Below are 25,309 nucleotides of genomic sequence, written 5' to 3'. Positions count from 1 at the left end.
TGGTGTGGTATACTGTGTCCAGTGCTCCCGGTGTGGTCTTTTATATATTGGTGAGACCCGACGCAGACTGGGAGTCCGTTTCGCTGAACACCTACGCTCAGTCCGCCACAGAAAGCAGGATCTCCCAGTGGCCACACATTTTAATTCCACGTCCCATTCACATTCTGATATGTCTATCCATGGCCTCCTCTACTGTCAAGATGAAGCCACACTCAGGTTGGTGGAACAACACCTTATATACCGGCTGGGTAGCCTCCAACCTGATGGCATGAACATTGACTTCTCTAACTTCCGTTAATGTCCCTCCTCCCCTTCTCATCCCATCCCTGACATATTTAGTTGCTTGTTTTTTTTCTCTCTCTCTGCCCATCAGTCAGCCTGTTCTCCATCTCCCTCTGGTGCTCCCCCTCCCCCTTTCTTTCTCCCGAGGCCTCCCATCCCATGATCCTTTCCCTTCTCCAGCTCTGTATCATTTTCGCTAATCATCTTTCCAACTCATAGCTTCACCCCACCCCCTCCAGTCTTCTCCTATCATTTTGCATTTCCCCCTCCCCCCACTACTTTCAAATCTCTTAGTGTCTTTCCTTTCAGTTAGTCCTGACGACGGGTCTCGGCCCAAAACGTCGACAGTGCTTCTCCTCATAGATGTTGCCTGGCCTGCTGTGTTCCACCAGCATTTTGTGTGTGTTGGTTAAACCAATACAAACTTTAAAACAGTTATTATAATATATAGCAGCACTTACTTTTTTTAACTAAGGAATGGAAGATTGTTGCCTTTTTAATATCAAGGGGAGGGAGCATAAATATGTTAGTGCAGTAAAGAAAAATGTAGGTAATTTTTACCTACTTTTTTTTAACCTTAAAATAAGGTTTAAAAAAAAAAGCCATAATCTTAGTTAATGGCAAAACAGGAATGCGGGAGTGAATGTATACTCCTGTACGTATTCCTTTCATATCCCAAACTCTTGTATAAAGCCTTGCTTACAGCCATTAGGCAAATCATTATATAATGAAAACAAGAAGAAAATGTTAATATATTAGAGCTGCAAGTTATTAAAGGAGATTGCTCCTTCCACAAGACCTGTGAAGATTAAAAAATAATAAACCAGAAATTTCAGTCTCATTAAGTGTTATTAGGTAAACAGGAGCAGATTGGTCAATACAACAAATAATGAATAATCAGTCACAAACTACAAAGTCAATTTCAATGGTTCCAAAGGTTAATAAATAACCTACCTTGCAGCTGCACATCGTAGCTGTTCTTCTGAACTAACATCCATCTCGGGTAAATCTTGCTCATCTGAAGAGGACTCCTGATCATCTTTCTTTGAATTCTCCGGTTTATGCTTCCTTCTGCGACGCCTTTTCTTTTTGGCTGAAGTGTTATTTACTGTGTTATCTATTTCTGGTCCAGTAAATGAACTTGGCAAGTTCTGATTCTCAGATAAATCTGATTCTTTTGTAAAGTAAGCTCCTTCAACAGTAATCGGAGACGTTGTTAAGTGTGTGGGAACAATACCCTGAGAGAAAGAGTGTCAGGAATAAAACTGGTAACTTCATGCTTAAACTTCAAGTGCAACAAACTGGCTGCTTTTCACTTATAATGGCAACAGATAACATCTTAGCTTCATGACCTTTGGACATCTCCATTGCTTTTATAATTGGAAGTATTTTTTGAAAGTGAACTCCCTGTTCAGATAGCGAAAATCAATTTGCACAACACGGAATGGCCAATTCAGGAAAAGGCCCTTCTGCCCATGAAGTTGTGCTGAAATAATTAAGCTGATGACACCTAATTAAAGTAATCCTTTCTGCCTGTACATGGTATTGATATGTATGGAATGAGTGGGGTCATTGAATATGCTGTTGCTTCACTGAAGTAACAAATATAGACAGAATCTACAGAGGGGAGGTTGGTTTCTATGATGCGCTAAGCTACGTCTATAACTCGCTGCAGTTTATTATTGTTACATACAGAGCAGTCGCCATAACTGGTCATTATGCATCAGGGTTGAAAGCTTTTCTATGGTTGGCTTTGATAAAAATTGGTAAAGGCCCTTATCCCTCTATTCTCTGTATATTCCTGCATTTGTCTAAGAACGTCTTAAAATTCTCTATTGTATCTGACTCTACCACCATCCCTGACAATGTATTCCAAGCATTCATCACTCTCCAAATTTCTCCTCTGAAGATTCCCCATCTCATGTTAAATGTACGCACTCTAGTATTTGCCATTTCGATCCTGATACTCACTGTCTTTTCTACCTATGCCACTCACAATCTTACACACTTCTATTAGGTCTCCCCTCAGCCTCCACTACTCCAGCCCCTACAACAAGGTTGTGGCAACACACACAAAATGCTGGAGGGACTCAGGCGGCCAGGCAGCATCTATGGAAAGAGTACAGTTGACATTTCGGGCCGAGACTCTTTGGCAGGTCCTACCAAAGGGTCTTGGCTCAAAGTATCGACTGTACTCTTTTCCATAGATGCTGCCTGGTCTGCTCAGTTCCTCCAGCAATGTGTGTGTGTTGCTTGGATTTCCAGCACTTGCAGATTTTTTCTTGTTAGTGACAAGTTTGTGGTCCTCTTGGAGAGGAAAAATGAAGTTTAAATGGAGGGTGGGAATGGGTTTTGAGAAGAGGAGGCTAGGCAAAGGGGAAAAAATGAGATAAAGTGGAGGAGTAAAAGACAGCACAAATAAAGGGAATGATGTGACAGGACAGTGAGCAAAGAGATCAATGTTGTTACTGGGAAGATACCAGGGTTCAATGACTATCGTCACTCCAACATCCTGGAGGAAGCTAACATTAACTCTATAGCCACAATCATGACTCAATACTAAATTCCACATTATCCATATGCCTGACCCCCATCTCCCTAAACAACTCCTGTTTGGCCAACTCAAGGATGCAAAGCACACTCCTGGAGGGCAGTAAAAGAGGTTCAAGGACAAAATCAAGAACGACCTGAGGAAGTGCCACATTAACGTGAATGGATGGGAGAAATTAGCACAGGACACGAAAAGCAGGAGATGGACTGTCTATGAGGTGACTGCACACCTCGTAGAATACTTCCACCATGCCATTGAGACTAAACAGCTTCAACATTAGGGGAGACTGGGAAAGGCCCAGCCAGCTACATCCACCACCATTTCAAAGACACACACCTGCTAACACTGCAGTAGACTTGTGGATCACGGATCGGCCTCTTCAGTCATCTCATGACCCACAAGTGACCAAACCAACCGCTAGGAGAAGAATCATACTTCACTACCAGTGATCGCTGATGATGATAATAGTCTGTGACTTGAATTCTATCTTTTTGGGCAACAAAGTTTGATATGTACTCCGATCAAGTACAAATGGCTAGAAGAACTTAATAGCATGCTTACAGTAAATCTGCACACTGTGCTGAGTTGAGGCTTAAAGAAATTGAAGGACATCCTAAAATTAGAACTTGGCTTTAAGTAGTAAAAATCAGGAGGGCATTTCCCTAAAATGACAATGATGAAAAAATACTTGGAATTTTCAAAATTAAGATAGCTTGTTGTAAGAGAAATATCAACAGATTATGGAACTAAAATAGGTAAAGGAAGTTGAAGTACAGATCAGCTCAAATCTAACTTAAGACAGTAGACCACAACATACCTCACTTTTCTCTGTTTCTTCCACAAAAAAAGCCTCACCATTGTGACCGAGTTTCATCTGCAGCTCGACTGGTTCTCCATTGATTTCAATGTCAACCTACAATAAACACAAACAGAATGCATTACAGTACTTCAGTATTTTATTCTTTGTGTGAAAAGTCCATCTTGGGACACTATGGCAGTGTAGAAGTTAGCACGACGCTATTACTGCTCGCAACAGAGTTCAACTCCCTGTAAGCATCAGCTGTGAGGAATTTATATGTTCTCCCTGTGACATCATGGGTTTCCCACGGTGTTCCAGTTTCTTCCCATAGCTCAAAGACGTACTGGTTAGTAAGTTAATTGGTCATTGTAAACTGTCCTGTGATTAGGCTGGTGTTAAATGGGTGGGTTGCTGGGCTGTGTGGCTCGTTGGCCCAGAAGGACCTGTTCAGCACTATATATCTCCAACTAAATAAATAGAAGCCAAATCTACATTCAAAGCTAAGAACGCTGCTGGTGCTGGAAGGTATTAGCACCTGTGAAAAGAGAAACTTAATCCTTCAGGTCAAAGACTCATCTTCAGAATGAGAAAAGAGAGAACATGTTGGCCTTAGAAGATGTGGAAAGGAAGGAAACTGACTATCTCTGGAACCAGTTATTTCCACTAATGCTTATCCCCATGACAAACCTGACCTCACTCCATCATCGATATTCCCTTTATCCTTTGCAAGCAGAGATGACAACTTTCAACCCATTTAAAAAGCACCTGGCTAAACACTTGACATGCTATTGACCACAAAACTACGAAACCAAAAGAAAAGGCTAATTTTGTTTTGCCCAGACATATACAACAAGCTGAATGGAACCACATCAAAAAGATCATTACCTTCCAGCAAATACCAAGTGCATGTTATTATACTAGAACCTTCCACTCTGCACTACCATTCACAGAAAGTATTTTTTTCATGCAGAACATTTATCAGATTAAAATGATAAAAAATAGTAAGTACTTAGAAAATGACTATCATTCACATTACTGGTCTTAAAGTGATATTAATTAATGATGTTTATTTACTTCAAAAGTAAAACACTGAGAACACTGGTGAAGAAGCAGAATCTGCAAAACACATTATGGATCACTGCAATGAAAGGAGCCAGTACAAGAGAACTTACCACCTTCTCTTTTGATCGCAAAACACCAAGCTTGCCAAAACGAACATGAAAGGGTGAACAATGTAATGAGCCATCCGGCTGCCTGACCACTATGACATCAATACATCCTGTCAAGGTAGCTGGATTCAGTCCTTTGTAAAGCTCCTTCACTGTAACGAACACCTGCTCAGCCAACTGCCCCACATAATTCATGGTTTGGAACTACAATAAAATCACACAAAAAAAAAGTTAGAAACTTTGACACAAATGCCGTATATTCTACTTTTTTAAAAATAAAATTTAAATATTACATTTTTCCTTAAATTTCTACATCCAAATTACAGCCTCGTATGAATTGGTCAAAAAATTCTCCTTGCAAATATAAATTATTATAAATGACTATTTTTTGACATTTTAATATGCTGTACTACTTTGCTCATTTAACAAATCTACTAAAATTTATGTTATACATGATGGCAGTATTTCATTTAAATGATTTCCACTTGACATTAGGACAATTATTTTCCTGCTTCAACCAATCCTAACTGTAGATTAGTCAAATTTGACATCATATAAACATAAAAATTCCAGCACAAGAGGTCACTGCAGCCCATCGTGCTTTGTGGGTAATAGTTACACTAGCACTTGACAACTTCAATCCTATTTCCAGTTTAACTTTTCATATGTTTATCCTAATTCCTAATTCCTGGCTTATCTAATTCTGGTAATATACTCCATATTTTAATGTATCTAAAAATATAAATTTAGATTTTAATATCAGAATCAGATTTTTTTACCACTGACTTGTATGATGCGAATATGACAGCAGAGACAGACTGATAAATTACAAAAAATAATGCAAAAGGAATAATGACGTTTATTATTTCCTTACTCCTGTTATTGATTTGCCAGTAAAACAGCTCATTACTGTGTCATAGGAACTTAAATAGCTCCTTTAAAAGGTTTCCAGAACATTGACTATAGGAAATATTTTTCATATTTGACATACACCCCTAATAAACACACTAAATCAAATGAATATCTATGTCAAAACTTGTTTGTTTTACTTTTCAATTTACAGTTAAGAATAGTGTTACCCACAATTTCTATTAAATAGAACAATGCAGAAATGTTCAGTACATTTTCATTTTAGCCATGCAGTCAAAGCTTAAATGTTATTTCCAGGAATTAAAGTGACACTGCTGATCTCTGGTCATCACAGTAAAGTGGCTTGGGGAGAGGAACTCTCATATTAACACTATGATCTTTTAGCATATGATTAATCTCAGTATATTCTGTAACATGACCCAACATAACAAGAACAATTATTTGGCCAAATCAAAGCTTCACAGCCTTGAAAGCAAAGCTAATAATATAAATAATGCACTGATTATGCACAAAGCTCAGAAGAGATGCATCCACATTGTGTATAATCGCAAACTAAGCTCTGCAGCATCCTAATTGTGCCTTCTCTATGATAATCTTAGAATAACCGTTGATAATCTGAACTCACATGCACCCTAAATTAATCACCATATGATGCATGGTAAAAGCATCATATTGGAGATATGATGACAGACGGTCAAAACCTTAGACAAAGAGATCGGTTTGAAGGTGTGTATTTAAACCTTTGATAATGCACTTGTCTCCTCAAAAGAGTTATTTTAGCAGCCTATCCAATTTGCTGTGCAAAGGACGAAAATGGGGGCTGCCAGAAATGCATCTGAATACTAAATCAAACACGGAAACTAAGAATTTTCTTTGTTGACATACCCAATTCTGCTTATGTCTATATCAAGTTAACTGAAGAAATAAACACAACCCTGTGTAATTGCACTACATGCTTCCAAGGTAAATAGAAAACTTTACAGGCCAAAAATAGATGGGCTGTGTCAGTGAGAAAGGAAAATGAGACCAACAGGTAAGAGTCAGGTAGAATCAGCATTTTCCAGTAAATCAGAACCAGTCTGTGAGACCAATCCACAACACTGAGAAAGAAATTCCTCTGTGGCAGTGAAGCAAACTAGTTGCTAAAAGGCAACAGGTAGTTAACAGAATTAGTTTTTTCTCCCCCACTGTTAATTTTAAGTACGTTGATGCACAAAATCAATTTTATTGTTAGTCAACCATTTAACTTTTCAATTATTTCACTCATATATAACACTCACATGAGTGTTAGACATCTGTTTCTGAGATTTTTGGTTAAATTTATTATTGGTCATAGTTTCTGTGATTTACAAGTTCCAATACATCCACGCACCCTTCAATGTGGCTCAAACTCCCAACTTCTGCAGGACATCAAAAAGCAGAGTACCATATCCTCAAGAGTGTAAAGGACTGCATTACCAACAGAGAATATAACTGATTAGGGATCGTCAGCATGGCTTTGGGCATGGTAGGTAATGTCTAACCAATCTCAAGAGTTTTTTTTTGTGAGGTTATTAGGAAAGTAGATGAAGACAAGGCAGTGGATATTATGTATGTGGACTTTAGCAAAGCCTTTGACTAGTTCCCATATGAGAGACTGGTTCAGAATGGTCAGTGATTTCTCATTCAGGATGAAGTAGTAATCTGGATTCAAAAGTGGTAGTAGATGGCTGTCTCAATGACTGGAGACCCATAATAGGAGGTGTCCCTCAGGTGCTGGGTTGGTTGTTACTTGTCAGAGCTATATTAACGAGTCGGATGTGGTAAACCAAGATGGGGGCACAGTGGGTGCCAAGGAAGGCTATCAAAGCTTGAAGGTGGATCTGAACCAGCTTGCAAAGTGGGCTGAAAAATGGTAGATGAAATTTAATGCAGACAACTGTGAGATTCAGCACTTCACTTTACCCAGTGAAAGGCAGATAACTGAAGAGTGCAAAGGAACAAACAGTGATCTGCGGTCATATGCTGCAAGTGTAGCAGACAGTACAATGCAGGGCTGCTGGGAAATATCAGACCATGTTGAACATGGAACAGATCATAAGGTACGAACGATCATCTATGGGACAGAAGGCCATCACTGTTGAAGAAAGTTTTCCTGAGCATTCAATAATGCATGTGCCAACATAACTTCATGGATTTTTTCCCCAAATAGGACTGGAATTAAATTCTAGAGAATGCAGCTTACTATTTCAGGTTGCCACTGCAGGGTAACGGTTAGTGTAATGCTATTACAGCGCCAGCAATCATAAGATTGGGATTCAAATCCAACTGCTGTTTGTAAGGAGTTTAAGGCATACGAGTTAGTGTTAGTAAACTGTGACTGTGCTATGTTGGCACCGGAAGCATGACATTTGTGGGCTTCCCCCAGATGACTGCAAACAGTGATACAAATGATACATTTTACTCTAGGTTTTGATGTACATGTGGCATACAAAGCTAATTTTTATCTTTTACTTCATAAATTTAAGCCAGCATGCCATGTCAATGCAAGACAGACAGACATAGCTTATTGATCCCCAGGAAAACTAGGTTTCGTTACAGCAGCACCACCAAGAACAGTGAAGAAATATAGCAATATAAAACCATAAATAATTAAATAATAATAAGTTAATCATACCAAGTGGAAAAAATAAGTCCAGGACCAGCCTATTGGCTCAGGGTGTCTGACACTCCGAGGAAGAAGTGGTAAAGTTTGATGGCCACAGGTAGGAATGACTTCCTATGACGCTTAGTGTTACATCTCGGTGGAATGAGTCTCTGGCTGAATGTACTCCTGTGCCTAACCAGTACATGATGGAGTGGATGGGAGTCGGTGTCCAAGATGGCATGCAACTTGGGCAGCATCCTCTTTTCAGACACCACCGTCAGAGAGTCCAATTCCACCCCCACAACATCACTGGCCTTAAAAATGAGTTTGTTGATTCTATTGGTGTCTGCTACCCTCAGCCTGCTGCCCCAGCACACAACAGCAAACAAGATAGCACTGGCCACCACACCACCACCACAGACTCGTAGACTTTACATTTAGCTCATTCAATATTAAACTAAGATACAATAATTTTCCAGAGAATTCATCCCATCTCAAGTCAACAGCTTCTAAGTTTTCAAATTCATTTTAAACTCCAAATTTTGGCCAAAACGCATCTTGCATTTAGTTTCTAGCTCTTTACTGGAAATCCAACTACACATTAAATAAACTTTCGAAACTCAACATTTACAAGAACAAGGAAAGGATTGCAATTTCAGTTCTTCATAGAAAATATCAAAAAAAGGCCTTAATCATTACCTGAATGACCCAATAATGTGGCAATAACAACAGTTTCAAATTCTCAGAAGTTCGGAAAGCTATAGACCTAAGTTATTAACATAGATTTTGCATGGAAACAGACTTAAATCATAAATCTATTTTCTGGAATTTATGTATACACAGGAAGTACAATGACAAAGTAGGTAGAGTTGAACTGCCTTTATTAGTTCACTTCTACATTATACAAAAAAATAAAATTCCAGTTATATTTTAAACTCATGAAACTAGAAGTGCATCATGGTTAAGTTGTGAATTTATCCCTGATCTCACTGAAAGTCCAGTGAGAGGAGATGCCATAGAAGACCTAACATTGGAAACTACCTTTCAATCCGAAAACAGTTAGGGGATAGTGACTACAACTCCTTAAGTGTTCAGATAGCTCTTGATAATAAAAAATATGGATCTAGCAGAAGAATATTATATTATAAATGAAATTACAAATTAAATTACAAAAATTAAATTTCAAGAGGAATAGTGTATAAGAGTAAGGAGGTGTTGATGAAGCTCTATGGGGCACTGGTGAGACTTCATTTGGAATACTGTGTGCAGTTTTGGGCCCCCTATCGTAGAAGGGATGTACTGACATTGGAGAGAGTTCAGAGAAGATTTACGAGGATGATTCCTGGAATGCAGAGGCTAACATATGAAGAGCGTTTGTCAGCTCTTGGACTGTATTCATTAGAGTATAGAAGAATGAGAGCGGATTTAATAGAAACATTTTGAACGTTGAAAGGGTTGAACAGAGTAGATGTAGAAAGGATGTTTCCCCTTGGTGGGTGAGTCCAGGACATGAGGCCACAGTCTTAGAATTAGAGGGTGCCCATTTAAAACAGAGATGAGGAGAAATTTTTTTTAGCCAGAGAATCAGAATCAGACTTTAATCGCCAACAGACAAGGAATTTACTTCCGGCAGATGTTGTCTCTCTGCTCATAACAATAATAATGATAAATATAAATGAAAATATAGATTATACATACAAGTAGTGCAATCCAAGTAATAGTTAGCCGACAGTTAACCGGCAGTCAACTGTTCAGCAAAGTGACCGCAGTAGGGAAAAAACTTCTCCAGTGCCTATTAGTCTTAGTCTGGAGGGATCTGAAGCGCCTACCAGACGGAAGAAGTTCAAATAGTCCATGCGCAGGATGGGAGGAGTCCTTTATGATGTTCCCCGCCCTCTTCTTCAACCTGGAAGAGTACAGGTCCACAATAGAGGGCAGGGAGGCTCCAATGATGTGCTCGGCAGTCCTCACTGTGCGCTGCAGTCTGATTCTATCCTGCTTGGTCGTGGATTTATGGAATTCGTTGCCACATGCAGCTGTGGAGGCCCGATCATTGAGGGTGTTAAAGGAGGAGATTGATAGGTATCTAATTAGTCAAGGTATCAAGGGATATGGGGAAAAAGCCAGAAATTGGAACTAGATGGGAGAATAGTTTAGCTCATGGGAGAGTGGCAGAGCAGACTCGATGGGCAGAATGGCCTACTTCTGCTCCTTTGTCTTGTCTTGTGAAGTATTAGACAGGAACTAGGAAGTGTTAATTGGGGAGAGTCGTCTCTGGGCAAATTCACACCTGACACTTGGAGGGTGTTTAAAAACCAACAGCACAGAATGCAGGACAGATATATCCCAGCAAAAAAGGTCAGCAATGGGGAGGTAATGGAACTTTGGACATTGAGAGAAGTGGTGAATATAACAAGAAAAAGGAAGTAAACACAAGGTTTAGAAAGCTAAAAGCAAATTGAGTCCCTAAAGATTATAAAATAGCTAGGAAAAAACACAAAATAGTAATTAGAAGAGCCAGGAATGGCCTTGAAAGGCCTTGACATACAAAATTAAAGAAAATCCTAAGGCATTCTAAAATATACATCACTTGCAAGAGGAAAAGTGTAGGACCACTGAAGGAGGAACATGTGCTTAAAGGCAGAAGATTTGGACAAAGTCCCAAATTAGCACATTGCATAGATATTTACCAAGGAGAAGGATGCAGAAGATAGTGAGATCAGTGTGGAATGTGCTAATATGCCAGGGAGCTGATAACGAAGGGTGATACTGTCAGGGCGTGTGGAATTGTGATTTCAAATACAGTTTACTGAGCAAGGCATCTTTGCTCATCGAAAAAGACAAGAAAATCTGCAGATGCTGGAAATCTAAGCAACACACAAAATGCTAGAGGAACTCAGCAGGTCAGGCAGCATCTATGGAAAAGAGAAGACAGTCGAAATTTCGGGCCGAGACCGACTTTGCTTGTCAGTGGCTTTCTTCTTTTCCAGTGGGTCAACATGCAATTCCACCTCCTCGTTGGTGCGTCTCGAACAGCTTTAGTTGACTAACAGAATTCTCGAGAAGAATAAACCGGCCTTCAGAAAACATGTTGAGAGGACTCTTTCGAGATGTTCTCATTTCCAGATGGGAGGAAAAAAACAAGGAAAAAATGCTCCCACAGGGTTGGTTGTCAGGCATTCCTGCTATAAATGTAGGTTTTGTGGTTAAGGCTTCTCAGACCCAATCAGATCAACATCTCAGGAACATAAATCACTGAGAATGAATTTGTTTTAAATTTTAACTCCCAGGCTTGATGGTAGTCCCCTGGCAATGGGAGGCGACCCTGGCATCTTAATTGATATTGAGGATGATGATCTTTTAGAATTTCTGGCAAGACTGCAATTTTTTTCTAATTCAAATTTTACTAATTTTATTGCATTCGATGTTTGACCACCAGGTAGTTTTAATGTTCTTTGTAACAGAAATATATGTTTCTGGAGGGGGTAGTCTTAATTATCTAAAATCTTTTAGTTTGTTTCTTAACAGTAATGGCAGTTTTGGTAATATTTTTAAGGAAAAAAAAGTTTTACTGATAATGTTAATAGTCATAATGAGTATAACTGTCATGGTGCTAATGTTTAATAGCTATTCCATTCATATTAATAGTCTTGTTAATAGCACAGAATTAGGGTCTTGTGATGATGGTAATGCAGTGGTATTCAGACAAGTAGATACTGTTATTAATGGAGAATCCCAACAGGATTTTAATTTTATTATTATGTTTCATAGTCAGATTTTTATTTGTAATTTATGTAATGAGTTTTATGGTTTTTAATGTTTTAAGAAGCAGTTTAATAGGGCACACAAGTGCAATAAATTAGGTGAATGTCACCTAATTGCTTGTCACTATTCTAAATGTGCTGCTTCCCTTAGTTTGAACAGGCCAATCTGCAATAAGGGTGCAGCCCACTCAAAGCACGTGGATTCTGGCTCTTCAATCACTCCGAATGTAACTCATCTTTCCATTCAAAGATTGGCCTGGACCAGCACAAACACCACAAGGACTAAGCTCTGCAGAACTCAGAGAACAACCATTATTTACATTATTAACCCCTTCCGTCGAGCAGAAGTCCAGTAGGAAAGGTAGTTCATTGGAAGAACGTAACTCGTTGGTAAGAAAAACATTAACGTTTTTATTGCCAGTGAGCTTGGCTCCAAGATAACACAGTACGTTTCTGACAAAAGGTGAATAGCAGAGTTTTGAACCTTAAAGAGAACAGAGTGTTAAGAATAGACAGGAAGATGTTGAGGTTATTACCATCCATAATGATGTTGACGTGAATATAAATGATGGGAATGTGTTGATGACGTTATACATTCCATTACTAGTTGAGATAATGAATTTTTTTATTACGTTTATTATTTAGAGAAACAGCACAGTAGCAGCCCCTTCCAGCACAATGAGCCCATGTGCCGAATTACACCAAATGTGATCAAATAACCTACTAACCCATATATCTTTGGCATATGCCAGGAAATCAGAGTAGCCAGAAGAAACCCACATGGTCAGAGAAAACATACACCCTACAGACAGCAGCAGAACCGAACCGAATCACGCACTGTAATAACGTTACACTAATCTCTACACTACTATGGCAGCCCAAACGTGAACCTTGTCCTACCACTAAAAAGCTCACCTGACCTGCTGAGCAGAATTTTGTTTTTCTTTGATTTCTTGCTTATTTCATTATTTTTAATGCCCATATTTTAGAAAATGATTTTAATAGTTTTAGTGGAGATGAAATATCCATTGCTCAACTTTAAGGAAGGTAAACACTCTTCTACCCAAGGGAGATCCTGGAGCCAAGATGAAAAGTTTTAGAAGTTCAAAGGAGGGTCACAGTCTTCTTGTTGGCTAAACTATGAAGATTCTAGAAGGATAATATAAAAATAAAAAAGGGGTGTAATTCCAGAAAAAAATTCACAAATCTGACAGGTTTTTGTTGTTGATTTTTCATAGCCCTTTGAATCCATCACGCAAAAGCTTATTGTTAAAACTTTGGGTTGTACATGGGGGGGTTGGTACACATTTTGTGGACATCATTATAGATATGTATATAGACTCCTGGATTTTTATTGAGAATGGAGAGGCCAAGACTGGACTCATTCCTATCCCAAGGCATAGGGAGGGGTTAAACAGGGCAGCCTGCTTTCCCCCGTTTTACTTAAGCATGAACTAAACAAAATGACCACCAACATTAGATAACAATGGGCCCACATTCCATCTCATGGTAGGAGATATATTCTGCACCACTTTCATTTTTGCAGATGCTATGGTCCTTGTGAGTGATTCTCTCTACAGCATATCCAGGAACCTCAAGATCCTGGAAAATGAGGCCACACTGGGCTTAAAGGAGCAACGCCACATTCTGTCTGTGTAGCCTCCAACCTGATGGCATGAACATCAATTTTTCCAGCTTCCAGTAATCTCTCTCCCATCCCCCTTCTCTCTTTTTCCATTCCCCATTATGATCCTCCTTTCACCCCTTCGCTTCTCATCTGCCCATGGTCTCCTTCTTGTGCACCTCCTCCTTCCCTTTCTTCCGTGGCCCACTGTCCTTCCTATCAGATTCCTCCTTCTTCAGCCCTTCACCTCTTCACCTCACAGCTTCTCACTTCATCCCTCTTACTCTTTGGAAAGGCAAAGACCGACAAGAGATAGGCAGCATGGCTTTGTGCATTAGAAAACCATGTCTCGTAGATTGCAACTGAGGGGACTGAAATAGGTAGAAGTCTTCACAAACCTTAACAAGGTTTTTGACAGGTCCTGCATGGTAGTCAGGTCTGGAAGGTTGGAATGCATGACATCCAGAGTGAGCTAGCAAACAGGATACAAAATAGTCTTGATGGTAGGAGGCAGAGGGTGGTAATGAAAAACAGTTTTCAGATTGGAAGCCTGTGATTAGTTTTGACACAGATAGGTGATGGATTATAAATTATCAATTATTTGGTTGAGAATATAGGTGGCAGGATTAATAAGTTTGCTGATGACAACAAAATTGGTGGTAAAGCAGATGATGAAGAACCATAGATAAAGGTGACAACAGCTGGAAGACAATTTAAATTAACTCAGACAAGTGTAAGGACGTACATTTTGGCAAGTTAAACCATGGGAGAAGAGTGCTAACAATCAGCTTTATTTGTCACATGTACCGTGCATCTAAACATACAGTGAAACATGCCATTTTGTGTCAATGCAATGTAACACAATAAATGGCAGAGCCCTGGGAAGTGTTGTTGAAAAAGGGGGATCCTGGAGTACAAGCATGTAGTTTCCTACACATGGGAATACATGGATGGTGAGGAAGATGTATGTTGCACTTGTCTTCATTGACCAAGGCATGGTATACAGGAGTTGGGACATGTTGCAGTTGTATAAAAGTTGGTTATGCTGCACCTGGAGCACTGTGTACAATTCTGCTCACCACATTAGAGCAAAGATGTAATTAAACTAGAGCATGCAGAAAGATTTACAAGGATGTTACCTGGAATGTGGGGCTTGAGGTATATGGAGAGATTGGTTAGGCTGAGTCCATTTTTACTGGAACAGAGGAGGTTGAGAAGTGACTTCATAGAAGTATATAAAATTATGCAAGGCATAGAAAGGATAAATAACCAGTGTCTGCTTCTCATGGAAGTGGTGTCTATAATTAAAGAGCAAAGGTTTAATATGAGAGGGTGTTTTAAGGGAGATCTGAGGGGTACATTTTTCACACAAAGATTAACTGGCATCTGGAATGACCTTCCAGAGGTAGTGGTGGAGGCAGGAACAGTAACAATATTTAAGAGGCATTTTCCATGGGTACTGAGTGAGCAGGACATAAAAGCAAATGAAATTAATGCAGGTAGGTATGATTAGTACAGATAAATATGATAGCCAGCATAAACATGATGGGCCAGAATGGGCTGTCCCTGTGTTGTACAGCTCTCACTCAAATAAAAGGGTTAGTATCAGTTCAGTACCTAATTTACAGTACATACAGTACCTATAAAAAATATTCACCAACCCTCCTCCCAGAAGTTTTCATGTTTTATTGTTTTACAACATTGAATAAGATGATTCAAGATGTATAAGATGATGAGAGGCATTGATCATGTGGATAGTCAGAGGCTTTTTCCCACAGCTGAAGAGGCTAACACGAGAGGGCAGAGTTTTAAGGTCCTTGGAAGTAGGTACAGAGGTGATGTCAGAGGTTAAGTTGTTTTTTTTTAAAGCGCAGAGTGGTGAGTGCGTGGAATGGGCTGCCTGCGACAGTGGTGGAGGCGGATACAATAGGGTCTTTTAAGAGACTCCTGGATAGGTACATGGAGCTTAGAAAAATAGAGGGCTATGGGTAATCTTAGGTAATTTCTAAATAAGTACACGTTCGGCACAGCCGAAGGGCCTGTATTGTGCTGTAGGTTTTCTGTGTTTCTAAGAATGACATTGGATTTAATTTGGATTTTTTGACACTGATCAACAGAAAAACTCTTCTGAGTCAAGGTGAAAACAGACTTCTACAAAGTGATCCAAATTATTTACAGATAAAAAACACAGAATAATTGATTACATAAGTATTCATCCCCTTTAATAAGACATCACTGGTGCAGCCAACTGGTCTTAGCAGTCACATAGTTAGTTAATTGGAGATCTACTGTGTGCAGTCAAGGTGTTTTAATTCATTGTAGTGTAAATATACTTGGTCCAACTACTGGCAAAAACTAGATCACAAAGACAAAAGAACACACCAAACAACTCTACAATAAGGTTATTGAAAAGAACAAGTCAGGAATTGAATACAAGAAAATTTCCAAGTCACTGAATATCCCTTGGAGAACAGTTAAGTCAGTCATCAAGAAATGGAAAGAATATGGCACAGCTATAAATCTGCCTTGAGCAGGCTGTCCTCAACACTGAGTGATGGTGCAAGAAGGGGACTAGTAAGGGAGGCCACCAAGACCTATGACAACTCTGGAGGAGTTACAAGCTTCAGTAGCTGGACACACACAACAACTGTTGCCCAAGTGCTTCATCAGACAAAGCTTTATGGGAAAGTGGCAAAGAGAAAGCCACTGTTGAAAAAATACGCACATAAAATCTCGGCTAGAGTTTGCAAGAAGGCATGTGGGAGACTCTGAAGTCAGCTGGAAGAAGGTTCTATGGTCTGATGAAACCAAAACTGAGCTTTTTGCCCATCAGACTAAATGCTATGTTTGGCATAAGCCAAACACCACACATCATCAAAAACACACAATCCCTACCATGAAGCATCATGGTGTGGGGATACTTCACTACAGCAGGCCCTGGAAGGTCTATGAGGATAGAGGGAAAAATGAATACAGCAAAATACGGGGAAATCCTGGGGGAAAACCTGATGCAGTCTGCAAGAAAAGTGTGACTTGGGAGAAGATTTGTTTTCCAGCAAAACAATGTTCCCTAGCATAAAGCCAAAGCTACACAACAATGGCTTAAAAACAACAACGTTAATGTCCTGGAATGGCCAAGTCAGAGTCCAGACCTCAATCCAACTGAGAATTTATGGCTGGACTTCAAAATGGCTGCTCACTCACAATCCCCATGCAAACTGACAGCTTGAGCAGCTTTGTATAGAATGTGGAAAAATTGCAGTGTCCAGATGTGCAAAATTGATTGAGACAGATTCACACAGACTCAAGGCTGTAATTGCTGCCAAAGGTGCATCGACTAAATACTGACTTGAAGGGAGTGATTACTTATGTTATCAATTATTTTGTGTTATATATTTGTATTTAATTTAGATCACTTTGTAGAGATCTGTTTTCACTTTGACTTGAGTCTTTTTCTGTTGATCAGTGTCAAAAAAAAGCCAAATTAAATTCACTGTGATTCAATGTGGTAAGACAATAAAACATGAAAATTTCCAAAGGGGTGGGGGTGAATACTTTTTATAGGTACTGTATAAAACGTGTTTGCTCCATGTAAAGACAACATTAAACAATGACACTTTAAACTCAAATGGATGAAAAAAAAATCTGGGCTATCATATAACTCAGAAAAAAAAGTGTTAGAAAAATATATTTTTGCCTTCGGTGGATAAATAACATTCATACTTACCAAAAGACAATATCGAGATGGTACAAGCAGATTACCTTCTGCCAAGGAAGGAAACTGAAGATGAGCAAACTATGCAGCAGGAAGGAACTTTCCCTCATTAAACATATCTTACTGTTAGCATCTGAGAACTTAGCTTCCGCAAACACAATTATCTCATTACTTCAAAAATAACTATTAACACCACCAGATTTGTAAACAACTGCATTTATTATACACCCCACCATCTACAAACCATAAAACTCTGTACATGCCAGGCACATCGTTTCTATCTGACAGCAAGTTCTAAAATGGGGCTTGCTTTTAAACGCATGCAAATAAGATCACTGCACACTTTTACTTTCAAAATGAACAGACTTGCTGAGCATGACATTTAAACAATTTTAAAGAATTTGTAGGATAGTCTTATCAGCACTCATTACCCAGGACATGCTCTTTCCATTGCTACCATCAGGGAGAAGGTGCAGGAGCCTGAAAGAACACACAATGGTTCAAGAATAGCTTCTTCCCCGCCATCAGATTTCTGAACGGACAATGAACCCATGAACACTACCTCACTTTTTCCTTCCTCTTTTTGCACTACTTATTCAATTTAACTTTTAAAATATGTATATATTCACAGCTACTGTAATTTAGTTTTTGTTAAGTATTGCAATGTACTGCTGTCGCATAACAAGAAATTTCATGACATCTGCCAATTATATTAAACCTGATTCTGATCGTCTTAGAGGCAACTGTTTTATAACAGGGATAAAACAATTAGATCTAAGCAGAATATTGCTATATTTTCGAAGCAATGATTGCAATAACTATTCATTCTAGAATTGACTAAGCTGCAATAATGTGTTTTCCCTGTATTGGTCATATCCAGGATTTCCTAAAAACAATTTATGAAATTGCATAATGTATTTTAGTTGTAAATTTCAAACCATATAGCTATAATTTCACTGATATTGCTGGACACAAAGATTTTACTTCCGAAGTACTTTTGGGTGCATCTTACAGATTTTGGCCTGCTGATCATGAAAGTCACCAAGGAATTTCCCTATTATGCACCATTATTTTGGAATCATCTATACTTGTTATTTCAATTCACATTTTAAGTCAACTGAAATGTTACCCACAATGTAAGCTGAAAAGTTTTCTATCTTGTCTAGGCATACCTAGGCATGCTTGGGAAGGCCGGATGCTGCACGACAGGACAGGTTTTAGGAACCTGCATGAAGGATTTCAATATTTGAGTCAGAATAACTGATGCCAAAATTAGGGAAGGCATCTAATCACAAACAAGAGAAAATCTGCAGATGCTAGAAATCCAAGCAACACACACAAAATGCTGGAGGAACTCAGCAGGCCAAGCAGCATCTATGGAAAAAAAGTACAGTCGACATTTCAGGCTGAGACCTTTTGGTAAGACTGGAGAAGGGTCCTGGCCCAAAACGCCAATTGTACTTTTTTTCATAGATGCTCCCTGGCCTGCTGAGCTCCTCCAGCATGTTACTGATATTTTGTATATCTTGCTTGTTATTAAGGAAGACATTTTTGTTTGTCCACAAATCAAACCAGTCAGTAATGAGAGGCAATTTGAAGAACTTCTAGTGAGACTGGAGAAAATCACATGGAAGGCATTCGAGGATGTTAACGAATTTTTTCTGGGCAACTATAGAGCACCAAAATACATGCAGCTGGTTGACAACATGCTTCAAGCATACAAAACCATGAATTGCAACATGGCACTAAAGATTCATTTTCTGCATTCCCATTTAGACTTCTTCCCTACAAATCTTGGTACTGTCAGTGATGAGCATGGTGAAAGGTTTCACCAGGACATTCTGGTCTTGGAGAAATGGTATCAATGTAACTAGAATCCATAAATGCTGCGTGATTATCGTTGGACATTTAAGCAAGAAGTTTCACGAAGTACAAACAAAATAATCAACAGTACAGTTTTAGCTTAGTTGAAAGTGTCAGCATTGTTATGCAGTTATATTCAATAAAAGGTAATTTCTTGTTTCTCCAAATTCCTGTGTGATACAGATATTCTGAAATTATATTTGTGTTCAGCTTCAAGCAGTCCATCATAAACACTGTGGAAGCAACTCTTTCAAAAAGAATTTCCAGTGTAATAAGACCATAAGACATATGAGCAGAATTAGGCCAGTCAGCCCATCAAGACTGTTCCATCATGGCTAATCTACTATCCCTCTCAATCCTATTCTTTTGCCTTCTCCCTGCAACCTTTGATGCCCTCACTAATCAAGAACCTATCAACCAATTTAAATATACTCGTGACTTAGCTTCCACAGCAATCTGTGGCAATGATTCCACAGATTCACCACCCTCAGGCTAAAGAAATACCTCCTCGTCTCTGTTCTAAAGGAACATCCTTGTATTCTGAGATCAATTAAGATTCTAGAAGCTCAAATTAGATGCGGTGAGAGAGGAAAGGGTGCATCAGAGCTGATAAAAATAAGATCTTAAGATGGACATGAAAGGTCACGTCAAATTGAAGAAATAGCATAACAAATACAATTTCAGCTACAAATGTGCTAAAACATCTGACAAAATTGCAGGATTTGGAAATAAATGATGAAATATTTTGGGCTCAAATGTTAATACATCTTTAATTTGTAGACAAGTCAACATCTGATTCGGCATCAATAATATGAGTTAGAAAAAGGTGCTTTGATATATCCTGAGGAAATTATAGCAAAGTCTCTCTTTCTAATTTTTTGAAATTATCTCATGTTTAATTATCATTTCTCTTGGGTAAGTGTATGGTCATGGGCTTTGGTAGAAGGAATAACGGCATACAGTTTTCTAAATGGGGAGAAAATTGCAGTCTGACCACTGTCTTATTAAAGCCTTGGCATTACATCCTTGCTTTTCTACAAATCCTTTTGAAATGAATGCTAACATTGTATTTGCTTCCATAAAACCAACTCATCCCACTGCTGACTGTAAGGAGTTTGTACATTTTCCCGTAACCGCATGGGTTTCCTCTGGGTACTTCAGTTCCCTCCCACAGTCCAAAGATGTACAGTTGGTTGGTTATTTGGTCATAGTAAACTGTCCCATGATTGGGCTGGGATTGAGTCAGGGGACTGCTGGGCAGTGTGGCCTATTCTGCGCTTTATCTCAATAAATAAATAAAAACACACGCAAGTTAACCTTCAGGGAATCCTGCATGAGGGCTCCCAAGTCCCTTTGCCCCTCTAATTTCTGAATTTCCTCCCCGTTTAGAAAACAATATATGCCTTTATTCCTTCTACCAAAGTGCATGACCATACACTTTCCTAAGAGAAAAATACTTTTTTAGGCCCCTTATTTAAGAAAGGATATACTGGCATCAGAGAGAGTCTAGAGGAGGATTAAAAGAAGGATCCCAAGAATAAAAGGATTAGGATCTCGGCCTGTACGCACTTGTTTGGAAGAATGAGGGGAGAGCTCATTGCAACTTATCAAATATTGAACTACCAAAGTAAATGCAAAGAGACACTCATTAGTATTAACCACTGATCATTCCTCACATAAAACTCCAAATGAAAAAGCAGTAAAGACTTAAACTTGCACTGCAACTGCAGTGTCACTGGCTTTGCTGCTGCTTAAGTCCATTTTCAAATGGAGATTATTAGTATGAACTGATCAGCCATGTCCAGCACTAAAAATACTGAACTGCTATGATCAAAATGTAAATGTAATCTGAATCAGGTAAGAGACAGCTCAGAGTCCAATTTTTTCTGTTAACATTTGTTATCATTGGTACCTGCTTCCTACTACCGACTCAAGTTTTCCTCACTTTCTAAGTTGTGAAAAATTATTTCTTGCTTTCACACAAAAAAATGAACAAATCTGACACTCAAATACTACAGAATGAGAAAAATTCACTGGCACTAGGGAGGCTATACTGTGTCCACGCTGATCTAAAAATTGGGAGCAAATCTCATTTTATAATAAACGGAATTAGAAATAGGCCACTCAGCCCCTCAAGACTGCTCTGTCATTCCACAGGATAGTGATATGACTGCAACTTTTAACCCTTTTTTCCCCCATGTACTCTTGGTAATCTTTTAATCTGTTAAAAGTCTAACCTTGCCTGAAAACGTTGAAAAGCCCTCCTTTGAATGTACTTTAAGAAAGATTTCCAAAGACTCAAAGGCCTCAGAGAATAAAACCTTTAGTTTGAGATCCTCCCAGAAAACAAAACATCCTTTCCACATCTACCTATTCAAGTCCCCTCAGTGTCTATTATAGTTCAGTCATCTCTCGCCTTCTAAAGTCCAGCAAATGAAATTCCAGCATTTCCCATCAATCCTCATGGAGTACCCTGTCTATTCTACTAGCCTTATATGAACTACTTCCATCACAATTACAATCTTCCTTAAGGGAAGAAATACTGTAAAAAGTACTTCAAATACGATCTCACCAATACCCTTTGTAAACAACAAGTACCACCCTATTTTTGTACTCATCTTCCCTCACAAATAATCATACTTTGCTTGCCTTCCTAACTAATTGCTGCATCTGCATAGTAGACTCATGAATATGGGCACATAGATCTCTCTGCATCTCAAGAACTCTGCAATCACTCACCAAAATGAACAATTTTACTGCCAAAATGAACAATCTCATATTTTCCCCATATCCTTTCCCATTCAATTAATGTATCTATATCCTGCCGTAGCTTAGTCAATTCTCTTCATAATTTTCTTTCCCAGCTGTATACACAGCAAATTTAGCAACTGTACCTTCATCCAAATCCTCAGCAAGCTGAAGCCACAGCACCAATGCCTTTGTCTGCATTCCATCCATTAGACATTGACACAACTCCAACTGCTTTTGAGGTTTTTCTTCAACTTACTATCAGCTTGCTTGGTTCCATCTTAGACCCACCACATTGAGGCAATAAGAAAGAAAGTCAGTCAGCAGCTCCAATTGTTAGGAGTTTAATGCGCTTTGGTATGTCAACAAATACTCTCGCAAATTTCTACAGAGGCACGGTGGAGGGCATTCTGATTGGTTGTATCACAGCCTGGTATGGAGGCTCCAATGAAAAGGATCATTAAAGGGTGCAGACCTCAGCCAGCTCCATCATGAGCACAACCCTCTCCACCACTGAGCACATCTTCAGGGGATGATAGTCAAGTCACTTTTGTTGTCATTTCGACCATAACTGCTGGTACAGTACATAGTAAAAATGAGAATGTTTTTCAGGACCATGATTTTACATGACACATTACAAAAACTAGACTGAACTACCATTAAAAAAAACACACACAACAACTACACTAGACTACAGACCTACCCAGGACTGCATAAAGTGCACAAAAGAGTGCAGGCATTACAATAAATAAGAAACAGGACAATAGGGCACTAAGGTGTCAGGCCAGGCTCTGGGTATTGAGGAGTCTGATAGCTTGGGGGAAGAAACTGTTGCAGTCTTGTCATGAGAGCCCAAATGCTTCGGTGCCTTTTCCCAGACGGTAGGAGGGAGAAGAGGGTGTATGACGGCTGCATGGGGTCCTTCATAAAGCTGTTTCCTTTGCGGATGCAGCGTGTAGTATAACTGTCCGTGATGGCGGGAAGACAGACCCCGATGATCTTCTCAGCTGACCTCTATCTGCTGCAGGGTATGGCGATCTGAGATGGTGCAATTTCCGAACCTGGAAGTGATGCAGCTGCTCAGGATGCTCTCAATACAACCCCTGTAGAATGTGATGAGGATGGGGGGTGGCAGATGGACTTTCTTCAGCCTTCGCAGAAAGTAGAGACGCTGCTGGGCTTTCTTTGCTATGGATCTGGTGTTGAGGGACCAGATAAGATTCTCCGCCAGGTGAACACCAAGAAATTTGGTGCTCTTAACAATCTCTACTGAGGAGCCGTCGATGTTCAGTGGAGAATGGTCGCTCCGTGCCCTCCTGAAGCCAACAACCATCTCTTTTGTTTTGTTCACAATCAGAGACAGGTTATTGGCTCTGCACCAGTCTGTTAGCCGCTGCACCTCATCTCTGTAAACTGACTCGTCATTCTTGCTGATGAGACCCACCACGGTTGTGTCATCGGCGAACTTGATGATGTGGTTCGAGCTGTGTGTTGCGGTAGTCGTGGGGCTGCAGAATGAACAGCAGTGGACTGAGCACACAGCCCTGGGGGGCCCCCTTGCTCAGTGTGATGGTGTTGGAGATGCTGCTCCTGATCCGGACGGACTGAGGTCTCCCAGTTAAGAAGTCTAGGATCCAGTTGCAGAGGGAGGTGTTCAGGCCCAGTAGGCTCAGCTTTCCAATCAGTTTCTGAGGGATGATTGTACTGAATGCTGAACTGAAGTCTATGAACAGCATCCGAACTCATGTGTCTTTTTTGTCCAGGTGGGTTAGGGCCAGGTGGAGGGTGATGGCAATGGCGTCATCTGTTGAGCGGCTGGGATGGTCCACAAACTGCAGGGGCCCCAGTGAGGGGGGCAGCAAGGTCTTGATATGCCTCATGACGAGCCTCTCGAAACACTTCATGACGATGGATGTGAGTGCAACGGGACAGTAGTCATTTAGACAGGACACTGAAGACTTCTTCATCATGGGGACGATGGTGGCAGCCTTGAAGCACGTTGGTATAGTAGCGCTGCTCAGGGAGTTGTTGAAGATGTCAGTGAGAACATCTGCTAGCTGGTCTGCACATCCTCTGAGCACTCTATCAGGAATGTTGTCTGGTCCAGCAGCCTTCCATGGGTTGACCCTGCACAGGGTTCTTCTCACATCGGCCATGGTGAGATACAGCACCTGGTCATTTGAAGGAGGGGTGGACTTCCTCACCGCCACGTCATTTTCCACCTCAAAACAGGTATATAAGTTATTCAGCGCATCTGGGAGGGAGGCATCACCTGCACAGTCAGGTGATGTTGTCCTGTAATTGGTGATGTCCTGGATGCCCTTCCACTTCCCTCAGTGAGCCATGTCTCTGTAAAGACATATGCACAACAAACACTGTACTCCCGCCGAGTATTTCGTCGGAGTCGGAAGTAGTCCAATTTATTGTCCAGGGAGCGGATAATGGACAGCAGATTTAAGAAGGCAGCATCCATCATTAAGGACCCTCATGATCCCGGGCATGCCTCATTAGTAAGATATGTTTTTAACCAAGTATCAATGTCTTAGATAAGGACTTATATGATGTAACCTACAAAGTTATGAACTATAAAGTGAATCTGATCCAGTATCTCAGTTGTGAACAAAACCTTGAAAAAGTACTCAGCCCACACAACTATTTTCACATTTTACTGCCTCATTTTCTAACTTTAAAATATACTGAAGTAGGATTTTTTGAGCTAATCTACAAAACATTGTGCATGTCAAATCAAAAGAAAAAAACTCCAAAGCCTATCAACAATTAACTACAAATTAAAAACCAAAATTGAGACTGAAAAAGTGTAATTATCACACTAACTTTCCTCAGGTGTAATACACTGCCTTACCAACTCACCCAATTTATTGATGATGAAGACCGGATAATCACCTGTTTTCAATTAATAAGAAACACCCTCTCTCTACAAGACCCAACTGTATTGTAGATTTTCAATAGACCAAACCAAAATGAAGACAAAAGAGCATTCAAGATAAGATGGAAATGATAATAGAGAAACACAAATCTGGGGAAGGGTACAAGACTACTCAAAGGAACTGAACATACCTCAGAGCTCAGTGCAGTTCTTCATGAAAAAGTGGAAAAAATATTAAACCACAGCCACACTGCCTAGGTCAGGCCATCCCTCTAAACATAGTCACCAATAATGACACTTGTAAGAGGCAACTGTGATACCAACAGTCACTCTGAATGAGCTGCAGAAGTCAGTGGCTGTGACTGGAGATAAAGTTCATAGTCCCAAAATCTCTAAGGCTTTGTACAAAAA

The 25,309-nt window shown here is 39.8% G+C and overlaps 1 protein-coding gene across 1 annotated transcript in view; it reads right to left on the bottom strand.

Moving 5' to 3' along the window:
- The window catches only part of LOC132399873 (phosphatidate phosphatase LPIN2-like), a 93,647-nt gene that overhangs the window by 61,493 nt on the left and 6,845 nt on the right, over nucleotides 1–25,309 (bottom strand). Inside the window, exons 2-4 of the mRNA XM_059980736.1 lie at nucleotides 4,805–5,005; nucleotides 3,651–3,746; nucleotides 1,237–1,520 (exon numbers count right to left, since the gene is read on the bottom strand). Coding sequence (XP_059836719.1) covers nucleotides 1,237–1,520; nucleotides 3,651–3,746; nucleotides 4,805–4,996 — 572 coding nt within the window. The 5' untranslated portion in view covers nucleotides 4,997–5,005. The remainder of the gene's footprint in view (nucleotides 1–1,236; nucleotides 1,521–3,650; nucleotides 3,747–4,804; nucleotides 5,006–25,309) is intronic.

This window comes from Hypanus sabinus, chromosome 9 (assembly GCF_030144855.1).
Source record: "Hypanus sabinus isolate sHypSab1 chromosome 9, sHypSab1.hap1, whole genome shotgun sequence".
NCBI classification, from domain to species: domain Eukaryota; kingdom Metazoa; phylum Chordata; class Chondrichthyes; order Myliobatiformes; family Dasyatidae; genus Hypanus; species Hypanus sabinus.
Note: the sequence above shows the minus strand (reverse complement) of the source record. Positions and strands in the feature narration are given on the sequence as shown.